At 40.8% G+C, this 13,723-nt stretch overlaps 1 protein-coding gene across 1 annotated transcript in view; it reads left to right on the forward strand.

Moving 5' to 3' along the window:
* The window catches only part of ppp2r5eb (protein phosphatase 2, regulatory subunit B', epsilon isoform b), a 122,521-nt gene that overhangs the window by 70,801 nt on the left and 37,997 nt on the right, over positions 1–13,723 (forward strand). The window contains exons 3-5 of the mRNA XM_068038772.1: positions 3,984–4,085; positions 8,847–8,939; positions 12,641–12,771. Coding sequence (XP_067894873.1) covers positions 3,984–4,085; positions 8,847–8,939; positions 12,641–12,771 — 326 coding nt within the window. The remainder of the gene's footprint in view (positions 1–3,983; positions 4,086–8,846; positions 8,940–12,640; positions 12,772–13,723) is intronic.

The following is a 13,723-nucleotide window of genomic DNA, read 5'->3' on the forward strand; positions in this document are numbered from 1 at the left end:
ATTCACTAAGAAATTTCTGCAGCTGTCAAATCTGCTCTATCGCTCCATTACTTCCATATTTGATACCCTTATCTGTAATAAAATGTTTACTCTCTCCATCTTTCACCTTTTCTACTGATATTGCTCCCTTAAGTCCAAGTGTATTGTTTCTCCTCATTCTCCTCCATCAACCACACAAGACTTAGCAAACATGAATGTGTGTGGAATTGGAGCAACCTATTAAACTGGGTCAGAAGTTGGTTAGGAAGTAGGCTGCAGATGAAGGGATAATGATTATGTACTCCATTTGATAGGATGTGACTAGTGATGTTCTCTGGGAATTTGTACTTTGGGTCATAGCTTTTCTTTGTATTTATCAGTGACTTAAATGAAGGAATAAAGAAGTATATCCAAATTTATTAATGACACTGTTGGGTAGCACAGTAAGTAGATCAGACCAGGAATTTGCAAGGGGACATTGATGGATTAAATGAGTGGGCAAAGTAGATTGAGTTCAGTGCGGGAAATCATCCACTGTTACCTCTGGCCTTCCCCAAGGATCTAACCTTGGTCCTTTTGTTTCTCACCTGTATTTCTCATTACTCATTTTCTTTTTCATCTACATACTGCCCCTTGGTGACACCATCCGAAGAAATGACATCAAGTTCCATGTACCCCAATGACACCCAGCTCTACCTTGCAACCACTTCTCTTGCCCCCCTGCCCCACTGCCTGTGTGTTAGACTACTAGTCCAATATCCAGTTCTGCATGAACTGTGTTTTCTCCACCCCCCCACCCCCAATTAAACACTGAGAGGACCAAAGTCATTGTCTTCTGTCTCTGCCGCAAACTCTATTTCCTAGCCACCAATTCCATCCCTTCCCTGGTTACCGTTTCAGACTAAAATAAACTGTTTGCAACCATAGCATTTTATTTGACTCTGAGTTAAGCTTCTGACCCCATACCTGTCCATTGCAAAAGCCACCTACTTCTGCCTTCTTAACATCACCTGTCTCCACTCCTGCTTTAGCATACCTGCTGTTAAAATTATAATCCATGCTCTTGTTATTTCCAACCTCAACCGATGCAACGCTCTCTTGGCCAGCTACCCATTATTTTACCCTCCATAAGTGAGCTCATCTAAAGCTCTGCTGTCATATCCTGGCCTGCACCAAGCTCCCCTCACCCATTACTCCTATGCTGTCTGACATACTCTAATGCTTCAATTTTAAATTTCTCATCCTTGTGTTCAAATCCCTGTATGACCTTGCACCTTTCTATCTCTGTATTCCCCTTGAGCACATTCTCCAAGAACCCTGTATTCCCCCAACTGTTGAATCTTGTGCATCATACGCTCTCTATGTCCCATTACTGATAGCCGTACCTTGAACCATCTAGGTCCTAAGCACTGGAAGTCCTTCCCTAAACCCCTCCACTGCTTTCGCTCTTTTTCCTCCTTTAAGGCCCTCCTTGAAACCTAACTCTTTGACCAAGCTTTTAGCCACTTGTCCTAATGTTTCCTTTGGCTCAGTGACCAGTTTTGTCTGATTTAAGCTCCTTTGAAATGCCTTGAAATGTTTTCCAACATTAAAGGTGCTATATAAGTGTGAGTTGTTGTTGTTAATCAGGCTTATTACTGTATTACGTAATATATGCAAACTGATGAAAAAAATGAAGCAATTTTATACCCTTTTCTTGAAAGTGCTCTGATATGGCTCCAGGAGTGCCTGCAGTTATCTCGTAACCTGTCCAAGTGGTGGTTCTTCATCAATAAACTCAAACAGTAACTGTTGGTAGCTGGTTTCCATGGAGGGCATTAGAATTAATCTGTTGATCTCATACTTGCATTTTCTAGCAATCAGGAATATACTTTTTCCTCTGTTTAGTCCTGGGGGACTCAGCCAAATTGTAGCTCTACATGAGATCAACTAACTCAACATAGTCAGTGTATGAACCTATGGGTCATGATCTGTATGCATCAGTACCACACTAGGTGGTGCTTTTACATGAAAAAAGCTGACTCTTTAATCTGTGATTTATTAGCTTTCAGAATGCTGTTAAAGTCCTTGTTCAGGTTGTACTCAAAGGTTTACAAATACAAGGATTTATTGCGACGTTGTCAACTTGTCTGAGTCAGCATGAGTTTATTTTGTTTGTTTATTGAATACTCAATCTGTACAAATTTAATGCTAAATAAAATATAGTACTGAAGTGGAAGAGTATAGCTGTTGAAAGTACAGGGCTTTCCCAGAATTATACATCATTTTTTGTTAAAATTCTAAACTGTCAAGCATTCAAGAGCATTGGCACTTGCGCTCGAAAAAATCTGTTTACATTGGGAAATACAGTCCATTCCCACACCACCTCCACCTAAAATGTTTTCATGGTTTGATCTACAATGGTAAAATAAACCAATTGGTACAAAGCAATGCCATATACTCCGAAGTCAATTTATCTGTTAATTCAAATTGAAATTGTGGGAAAAACGCCGCCGCTTGTGCTGTTTATTTAAGTTGCTCAATTTATGTTTATTTTCAGCACAAGGTAATTTTAAACTAATAGGAGTAGACTAGTTTTCGGAGTACAATCTGTACCAAGTTTTTAACAACATTCTAAAAGTTGTCATATTTTTTAAAAATTGTTTAGTCTTTGTAAAAGCACCACCTGGTGTACTGCTAATGCATACAAACCTAAGGGGTTTACCGTTGGCATGTATTGCAACCAGTTGTTAGCAGTACCCTCAGCGAAGTCTTTTTGTGTCGCTGTATCTTTCATTTAAATAAAGAGCCTAAAAATTGTCTTGCACGTCAAATGATACCTTGATCAACATCATCAAGCATTTTCCTTCCTGTTCTTACATTTTTTTTCTTCTCCCTTTGCTTTTTTTTTCTCTGATAGCAAAACCTAATGGGCTGCATGATCTTACTCCAGCATGCAGCTGTGGATGTTGGACAGTTGCAATATCTTTAAATTATTCATGCTCAGGAATTGGGCATCGTTAGCAAAACCAGCATTTATTACCCATTCCTAATGGGATTTGAAAAGGTGGTGGTGAGCCACTGCAGACCATGTGGTGAGGGTAGTCCCACAATGCTGTGGGATAGAGTTTCAGCGACAGTGAAGGAGAGGTGATAGATGTCCAAGTCGGGAAGGTGTGTGACTTGGAGATGATGGTGTTTCCATGCACCTGCTACCCTTGTCCTAAGTGGTGGAGGCCATGAGTTTGAGAGGTGTTGCCAAAAAAGCATTGGCAAATTGGTGCATTACATCAAGTTGATAGTAATAACTGTGTCCATGGTGGTGAACAGACTGAATGTTTAATCTGTTGGGTAGGGTGTCAATCAAGCAGCCTGCTATGCAGGCGTGGTGCCAGGCGTTTGAGTGTTCCAGCTGTGTCCATCCAAAGTGATCTTGCCATCATCTAGATATCTGCTCTCTTTCTCCTCTTTACTTTTTCCTTTCATTCAAAATTCTCTTCAGACTATTTCCCATTCTGCTTCCTTTTTCATATTTTCTCTTTCTTGAAAAATATAATATTGGGCATGAAAACTGCTTGTTTGGAGGTGGTGGAGGCAATGTGTTTGTTTTTATTTATGTATAATATGTCTACCTGGTTATTTTGATCTGTATTAGCAGTTCAACATAATAACAAAATCGATCAGATATGTTTGATCAAAAATCTTGAAGTCCATCTTCCAAAAATCTGAATATCTAAATATTGGTTTGTGCCTGGTGTTCAGAGTTTCTCATGTGCTATGTACATTATTCTCGACAGCAGGATTGTTTCCACAATCTTCTATATCAGTCTATTAGCTGTGATTTTGAAGGCAACCTTCATTTTTCCAGTACTTAATACATGGAACTTTGACAGAGAAGTGTGAAGTTGCGATTGAAATAGCTGCACAACATGTTTTTGTTAGTAGACAGCTCTCTAAATTAAAGTGTGTTGGGAGGGGGTTGAAAGTGAATTCAGCACTTAATTTAGTACTCTATTTTGTTATAGGTTTCTTTCAATATATTTAGGACTCTTCCACCTTCGGAAGCTTCTGAGTTTGATCCAGAAGAGGATGAACCAATGCTGGAAGCATCCTGGCCTCATTTACAGGTGAAATTGCAAGTTCATATGTAAAATAGCTAGTTAATATGCTTTAGTTATTAGATATGTAGTTTGGCCATCTTTGCTGTATTATGTATTTGAAATACAATGTTAATGGATAGGGTTTAAGATTCATAACTCCTAAAATCTGGATCCATTAGACCTGAAATTTGAATTTAATCCTTTCCACTAGAACAAATTTAATATTAAAGATTGCACAAACAGACGATCTGCAGTAAAGATCTTTTTTAAAAACAATGTTTATGGGATTCGTTTCATACTGACAGTATTTACTATCCATCCCTAATCCAATCACAAAGTTTGTTACTGGGGTGCCATGTACAGGTCAGCCCAGGTATGTCTGCCAGGCCTGTCCCTAAAGGATATTTGTAAACTGATTTTTTTTTTGGCAATCCAGAAGCTTTCATAATTTGTGGGCTAGTACCAGATAAACTAATATTAGGACTGAGGCAGGAGGAGTGCACTGTCTTTTCTAGTTCTGCTTCTCCACAGGTCACAACATACATTTTAAATGTTTACCCATTTACCAATTCGGTCAATCATATACTTTACTCTTTATTCCAGAATAAAATACACCAACCAGGTTTCTTTAATAAACAACAAAATTATCAATTTATTATAAAAACAAGAGTTGTCCAGTAAGGAAGCAAAGCGTTAACACACAGATTGAAACATGAAAGTTCCCTTTTTTAAATACCCCACACACAAACTCACTCATACACTGAAACAAATAGAAATTCTCTCTGCAGAGGCCTTTTCCAAAAAAAAAAGACAAAAATTATTTTGGCCAAATATTTGCTAATTCTTAAAGAAAGAAGATATGTAAGGATGTCAGTTGTCCCTTTTGGTCTGGCATCTGGGTACGCAGAGACAGGTCACTGGGATATTTTCAGCAGTAGTTCATTCTGAGATGTCAAGAATTAGTCTAGTAGGCTTTCCAGGAGAAACGTGGCATTTCAGTTATCACGCTCTGGATTCGCAGGGATTTTTCAAAGAGGTAGAGAAAGAGGAGCTGGATTTCTCAGGGTCTCTTGAAGAGGTGCAGGAAAGATGAGCTTGGGGTTTCTTTTTCAGCAGGCTACAAAACCAACTGCCTTTCAACACTGTCCACACCCCAACTGAACCAAAACAATATCTCAGAAGCGAGGCCAATTCCTCACCCTCATAAATCTTGACATGTAATTTCTCTGTAAACATCTTCCCCCTATTCACCAAGGTTTCTGTTGTTTACTCAGCTTAAGGTATGTGATATCCAGTAAAGGTTTGTTTTCAAATAAGACCTCTGTGTCCTTTCAGTGAGCTTTCAACAAAATCAAAGTCCAGCATCTATGAAATCTTCAGCCTCCCAAAATGAATCCATTTCTACAATTTTAATGAGTGCTCAAAAAAAATTAACAAAAAATGGAACCACTTTTCTCTGCTGCTAAATTCAGTTTCCTAACTTTCCATGGTGGAATTTAAACTTCTCACCTTTTGGATTATGAGTGCATTACCATCGCCACTATGTTATCTTTTCCCATAGACTTTCCTTCCCCTTCATTTTTTTTCAGACCCACCCTCTTTGGATAAACTATGTTCAACTTCAAGTTTTAACATTTAATTCAGGTGATCTTAATCACTTTTGATACAATTTCAATATTGTCTGCTCTTGCCACCAATATTAATTGAAAACATTGACGTTTTCTTCATCTTATAGTGAGTCTCCTAGAGTTGAAAGTTTTATCTCGGGAATGGTCATTAAAACTGACAATCTTGTAGAAATAAATGGTTTGTTGTTTTAAATTTCTGAGTAATCGTGTTAGGTTGAGAACAGCACAAAAAGACTCTCATGAAAGAAAAATTGTAAAATTTTTTGAGAAATGAATGACAGTAAATTTGTTTATTCAAAGGCATTATTCTTGTGTGAATATAATCACTTCAGTGGCGCAGTGGTTAGCACTGCAGCCTCACAGCTCCAGTGACCCGGGTCCAGTTCTGGGTGCTGCCTGTGCGGAGTTTGCAAGTTCTCCCTGTGTCTGCGTGGGTTTCTACCGGGTGCTCCGGTTTCCTCCCACAGCCAAAGACTTGCAGGTTGACAGGTAAATTGGCCATTGTAAATTGCCCCTAGTGTAGGTAGGTGGTAGGAGAATGGTGGGGATGTGGTGGAGAATATGGGGTTAATGTAGGAATAGTATAAATGGGTGGTTGTTGGACGGCACAAACTCGGTGGGCTGAGGGGTCTGTTTCAGTGCTGTATCTCTAAATAAATAAAATTTAAAAAAAAATAAAATAAATAAAACCTGAACTTATTGTAACTTTGTATTCTAATTCTGATGAAGTAATTCATCAAATTGTTCCCTTTCAGCCCCCCCCAAAACTCAGTTCTGGTCTGAAATTGGTGGAGGATTTTTTTTTTGCCCCTACCATTCCATAATTTGTTGCAGTCATTTTAAAATGTGGACACTTGATTGGCACCCCATCTACAAACATTCACTCCCTCCACCACCGACGCACAGTGGCAGCAATGTGTACCATCTACAAGATGCACTGCAGCAATGCACCAAGGCTCCTTAAACAGCACCTTCCAAACCCGCGACCTCTACCAACTAGGAGGACAAGGGCAGCAAATACATGGGAGCACCACCACCTGCAAGTTCCCCTCCAAGTCGCACACCATCCTGACTTGGAACTATATCACCGTTCCTTCACTGTCGCTGGGTCAAAATCCTGGAACTCCCTTCCTAACAGCACTGTGGGTATACCTACCCCAAATGGACTGCAGCGGTTCGAGAAGGCAGCTCACCACCACCTTCTCGAGGGCAATTAGGGATGGGTAATAAATGCTGGCCTGACCAGCGACGCCCACATCCCATAAATGAATTAAAAAAACATTGAACAACTAGTTATCTGGCAGTAAAAATCAGCGACATGAGAAATTCACTGATTTCATAATGTAATCTTGAAGAGATCTGGCAGGTAGAAGGCCTTTGTGATCCGCTTTCTTGCATGTGCTACATAGCTAGTCACAAATCTCTGTTGCAACAAGGATAGCTCACGTGAAATAACAGAGCATGCACTATCGAAAATTTTGCTCTCAACTGAAAAATATCAGATTTTAAAAAATATCTTGAACAACTTGGTACACTCACGCAAAATAAGCTTCCAATCTCTCCACAACAAGAAGTTACAGGGACAAGTATGGATTAGGATAAAACACTGCTATTTGGAAGGAGAGAATAGTCTGTGAAGGATAGCCAGCCAGCACTGAATGCTGGAAATTGGGGGGCGGGGTGTGGGGGCAGGGGAATGGCTAGCTATTCGAGTTTTGCTTGATTGCTCTTGGGTTCTGGGAGATTAAATAGTGAGGATGAAGACCATACTGAAGTAGACTATGGGCTGTCTTTGCAAGTGACCTTCATGGGCCAAATGGCCTTTTATATTCTGTGCTTTCTAATGTTCTTGTCAAATGACCAAGCTGTGATTAAACCAGTTCACCTTAAATTTTGAATTTTCCATCATCAGTTACTTGCTGTATGCAGATGGTTTTCCTTATTTGTTTTTTTTCCAGGTTGTTTAGGATAGGCCCATCATCCAGAATAAAAAAAAAAATCCGGTGAGGGGAATCTACTCCATCAGTGGCAATTCAAGAGTTTAGCTTTTTATTCGTTCATGGGATGTGAGCATTGCTGGCAAGGTCAGCATTTATTCACAATCGTAATTGCCCTCGGGCAGGTGGTGGTGAGCCACTGCAGTCCATGTGGTGTAGGTACACCCACAATGCTGTTAAGAAGGAAATTCCAGGATTTTGACCCAGCAATTTTGAAGGAACAGTGATATAATTCCAAGTCAGGATGGTGTGTTGCTTGGAGGGGAACTTGCAGGTGGTGGTGTTCCCACGCACCTGCTACCATTGCTCTTCTAAGTAGTAGAGGTCGTGGGTTTGGAAGGTGCTGTCCAAGAATTCTTGGTGAGTTGCTGCAGTCCATCTTATGGATGACGTACACTACTGCCACTGTGCACCAGTGATGGAGGGAGTGAATATGTGTTGAATGTAGTGGATGGGGTGCTGATAAAGCAGGCTGCTTTGTCCTGGAAGGTGTTGGAGCTGCACTCATCCAGGCAAATACTCCTGACTTGTGCCTTGTAGATGGTGAGCTGGCATTGGTGAGTCAGGTGGTGAGTGACTCACCACAGAATACACAGTCTCTGGCCTGAAGCCACAGTATTTGTATGGCTGGTCCAGTTAAGTTTTTGGTCAATAGTAACCCCCAGGATATTGGTCACAGAAATGTTGCATGAGTAATATCCTCCTGCTCCGAAAGTAGATACAAGCTGTAGCTACAGTCTGTATTTAGCTGTATGTCAGTTTTTTTTCCCCCTCATCCTGAGCAATATCCCACTGTTGCTCTGCCAGCAGGGAAAAGTTCAAGTGTTCTCTGTCAGAATTGCTGATTATTTATTCAGCCTTTACACGCAGATAGGAATTGCTAACTTTGGATCATGACCGTTAATTCACCTGTATCACAATGTGATGCATCTTTTACTAAAGCACTGAGATCTTTGTAGGTGTGTACGTGTTTCCCACCTACACTACCCAACTTTGTTTTGATGGGGTGGGGGCTGGGGATGGTGGGGGGAGGGGGAAATTTGGAAATCAGCAAGAAGTGATGGTTGAAAGCAGACTCTTTCAAACTTGATCTTTGTGCTGATGGTTTTCCAGTTAGATGTGAATGTGTTTTTACCTTTTGTAATTTAACTTGTCTATTGCAGCTTGTATATGAATTCTTTATTCGATTTTTGGAGAGTCAAGAATTCCAACCCAGCGTTGCGAAAAAATATGTAGATCAGAAATTTATATTGCAGGTGCGTATATGCTGTTTTTTTGAATAAGTAAATAATAAATGGTACATTGCCTTTACTTTCTAGTAACCAACTGTTCATGAAGTTTAGCAATATATTCTGGCACTATGTTTATAAATTTGGGTATAGGTGATCTGTTGAATATCCTTTGAAACATGTTCTTGTAAACATTGTTCATTGTGCTATTGATTCAATTTAAGGGTTGCATTGGCCAGTGTGAGTGCTTTTATTCAATGTATACTATGTACAGTTGGTCTGAATAGGCTATAAGGCTACCATGGCTCTTGATGAAATTGTGGCTCATCAGTTTTGCATTAACAGTTCTGTATGTCTTCCCTAAATTTATCTGATCTGTTCCAAGTGTCATGCAGGCCCCCACCTGCCAAGAATGAGGCATATTAATTTTGTCATATGAACATTGATTTTAAATTTGCTGGCAAGGGAAGGCTTGTTACAAGGGCTGCCAGACACTTAGCTGAAAAAAATTGCATACTAACAGACAGTGCTTGTGGAGACAAAAGGACCATTCCCTGACACATTCAACCCACAATGGATTTTGATCATCAGACAGTGAAGGTGTAAGGGAAAGCATTCCAGAGACTAAGGTGATACAATCCACAAAAGCCAGGACTGACCATTTGCCAGTTCTGATGAAGGGTCACTGACCTGAAACGTTAACCTGCTTCTCTCTCCACAGATGCTGCCAGACCTGCTGAGTATTTCCAGCATTTCTTGTTTTTATTTGGTCACATGACTAACTGGCTGGTCCAGGATTTTTTGAACTAGCCACAAAGAGTTTGAACAAGAGAAAGACTGTTTTGCTCCTGCAGTGAGAAGACATCTCCTGTCTCTTCCCATCTCTTTCTCACAAGCCTCTGGACCCACTGAGGACACATTAACTTCAAGAGAGAAAAGTCTCCTACATCGAACAAGGTTTAAGAAGAATACTGGGCCCTAACGAAAAACGAGACCTACCTACAATCAGGGACTTTACAGCCAGCTCAAATAACAGTAACCAAAACCATCTTGAGATATTGCCTCAAACTATTCTCTTTTCTGTCTCTATCTGCATGTGTGTATTGCATATGCATGCTGGCGGCGTGTCACCCATTGGTAGGAGTTAACCAAATTAGAGTTTAATAAAGTTTAACCTTTTTTTTTAAACCTAAGAAAACCTGTTTGGCTAGTTACTTTGCCTTATAATTGGAAGTTAATGAACAACAATTTACTAAGGGGGAGCCAAAAAAAAGGTGTGCTCAAAATTAAACCCTGATGCAGTAAGACCAGGTGAAGACTGAGAGGGAACCCTAGACCCCTTTCTCACCTGGTCCTAACAGAAGTTTAATATTTTCTATTCAGAATGTATTACAACTTTCTCACAATACTTATGTACTGTTTACATTTTTGGTCTGGATAGGATTGAAGATAACTGTTGCAGAGGTTTCTAATTCTATCAAACTCTAAAAGATCTGTTCCTCTTTCCATCACCAATCTCGTGCATGGAAAGAATTTATTCAAGAAATTCAGGAATATCCTCTGATTCAGTGCATTGGGTTCTTTGGATGATCTATGTTTAAAATTGCCATTCGATAACTTGCACGTAAAGTCTTTTCAGAAGAAACTTTTCTCTGGATCCTTTGACAAGGTCCCACATGGGAGACTTATCAAGAAAGCAAATGCACATGGGGTACAGGGTAACTTGATAAGGTGGATTCAAAATTGGCTTAGCTGTAGGAGAACAGAGAGTGATGACAGACGGCTGTTTTAGTGACTGGAAGCCAGTGTCCAGTGGCGTACCACAGGGATCTGTGCTGGGTCCCCTATTGTTTGTCATTTATATAAATGACATAGATGACTATGTGGAGGGAGGATCAGTAAGTTCGCGGATGACACAAAGATTGGCCGAGTGGTTAACAGTGAGGTGGAGTGTCTTGGGTTACAGGAAGATATAGATGGGATGGTCAAATGGGCAGAAAAGTGGCAGATGGAATTTAACCCTGAAAAGTGAGAGTTGATACACTTTGGAAGGAGTAATGAGACACGGAAGTATTCAATGAATGGCCTGACACTGGGAAGTTCTGAGGAACAAAGGGACCTTGGCGTGTTTGTCCATAGATCTCTGAAGGCAGAAGGGCAGGTTAATAGGGTGGTGAAAAAGGCATATGGGACACTTGCCTTTATCAATCGAGGCATAGATTACAAAAGCAGGGAGGTCATGTTGGAGTTGGACAGAACTTTGATAAGGCCACAGCTGGAGTACTGTATGCAGTTCTGGTTGCCACATTATAGGAAGGGGGTGCAGAGGCAATTCACCAGGATGTTGCCTGGGATGGAACATTTAAGCTATGAAGAGAGGTTGGATAGGCTTGGGTTGTTTTCGCTGGAGCAGAGAAGACTGAGGGATGACCTGATCGAGGTGTGCAAGATTATGAGGGGCATGGACAAGGTGGATAGGGAGCAGCTGTTCCCCTTAGTTGAAGGGTCAGTTACGAGGGGTCACAAGTTTAAGGTGAGGGGCGGGAGGTTTAAGGGGGATTTGAGGAAGAACTTTTTTACCTAGAGGGTGGTGACGGTCTGGAATGCCCTGCCTTGGAGGGTGGTAGAGGCGGGTTGCCTCACATCCTTTTAAAAAGTACCTGGATGAGCACTTGGCACGTCATAACATTCAGGGCTATGGGCCAAGTGCTGGCAAATGGGATGAGGTAGACAGGTCAGGTGTCTTTAATGCATCGGTGCAGACTAGATGGGCCGAAGGGACTCTTCTGTACTTGTATTATTCTGTGATTCTGTGATCCATTTGGATCTTCTAGTTTGTGATGGGGCTGGATAAGGTAGTTAGAAATTCACTGCTGCTTAGGATATTTGTGTATCTGAGACTGAAGTTCGCTGTTGCATTGATATGTGCCAGCATACACCAAAGTTGGGACATTAGTACTCAATGCAGAATGTTCGCCAGATGACTGTGTAAAATTTTACTCACAAATGAGGCCATTAAACTCATCACACTTGCACTGAATTTATGGAAGAGCTGTTCACTTTGTCCTGTTCCTCTGCCCCTTCTCCATTTTCTTTTAATCTTGTGTCTGAGCTTCCTCCCTTCCAGGGATATTTCTTAAACAAGTTATTCCTTTAAAGTTAGATTTCCATGCCTTGCCATACTCGGCTGCTTTTTGAGTTTCAACAATTCTTTGCTGATCTGCCACTGACCACCCAGGATCTGGTGATAAGTAAATTTCAAAAGTGTCAAAACCTTAATGTTTTAAAATATTTGCTCCTACAGTTGAATTCTATGACTAGAAAATGTATAATATGCGATTTGAACAGCGGTAATGTCAATGTTTGTTTATAGGGGAATGCTATTTCTTGCATATATAAACATTTCAGCATGCAAACTACTGAATTGAAAATTCACCAGAATGTTATATTTTGACCATTGAAATATTCTGCCAGCATCGTCTGAAGAGATTAGTTCCATTTGCAGCCTATATGTTTAAATTAAAATTCTATCATTAGACTTCTCAGCAAAATCATAGAATTATAAAATGGTTCTTGGGCATATATATGCTTTGGTGTTGAAATTCTGTGATATGATGTTGAAAGTATGGTGACCTACGAAAAAAAAATTAAGGCAAGCTCCATAGATTTTGTGATCTAGGCAAAAGCTTTACAGTAAAGTTGAAGTGTGATATTTTTGGTACTTTCAGCTTTTAGAGCTATTCAACAGTGAAGACCCCCGCGAGAGAGACTACCTGAAGACTGTCTTGCACAGAATTTATGGAAAGTTTCTTGGACTTAGAGCATTTATCCGGAAGCAAATTAACAATATTTTTCTACAGTAAGTGTGTAGTGATTAACTGTTGTGTCAAAGGTTGTCTTTATAGCCACTCCAGGCGCTGCTTCACAAACCACTGACCACTTCTACCCATTGTCTCTCGAGACAAGGAGGCCAAAGAAGAAGACAAAGGTTGCTTCAAAAATAATTGTTTGTGCCTTTTTTGTGTGGTTGGGTGAGGGATGTGAAGGAAGTTAAGGAAAGGAATGTTAGGATGCTGCCAGACACTTAAACTAATTTAAGATCTCAGTGGCAGACTCGCCCCTACCCCACCAAAATTTAGTTCCTTATGCACAGCTCATAGTGGCCAGATTGAGGAATGCAATCCAGGTTGCTTGCCATAGGAAAATGGCAATAGTATATGGTTACAGAAGCTATCAATAACTAATTAGACCTGTAACACTGGAGGGGAATTGAGACTGCTTAAGATTATTCCTTGTCTTAACTGCATCATGGCTTCTGCCAGGGAGACTAATTGGGGCATTTTTGCGGATTAAATTGCTCCCTAAGTTTGAATAACTCTGCTGCCCTAAATCTTCTATAAAAGGTCCTCAGAGAGATGGCATTTTCTTGGGCTTGCATGGAAACTCATTCCAGTCTGGCTTTGCAATTTAGTCAGGCTGGGCGGCACAGTGGCGCAGTGGTTAGCACCGCAGCCTCACAGCTTCAGCGACCCGGGTTCAATTCTGGGTACTGTCTGTGTGGAGTTTGCAAGTTCTCCCTGTGTCTGCGTGGGTTTCCTCCGGGTGCTCCGGTTTCCTCCCACAAGCCAAAAGACTTGCAGGTTGGTAGGTAAATTGGCCGTTATAAATTGCCCCTAATATAGGTAGGTGGTAGGGAAATATAGGGATAGGTGGGGATGTGGTAGGAATGTGGGATTAGTGTAGGATTAGTATAAATGGGTGGTTGGTGGTCGGCACAAACTCGGTGGGCCGAAGGGCCTGATTCAGTGCTG

This window comes from Heterodontus francisci, chromosome 9 (genome assembly GCF_036365525.1).
Source record: "Heterodontus francisci isolate sHetFra1 chromosome 9, sHetFra1.hap1, whole genome shotgun sequence".
Taxonomy (NCBI): Eukaryota; Metazoa; Chordata; class Chondrichthyes; order Heterodontiformes; family Heterodontidae; genus Heterodontus; species Heterodontus francisci.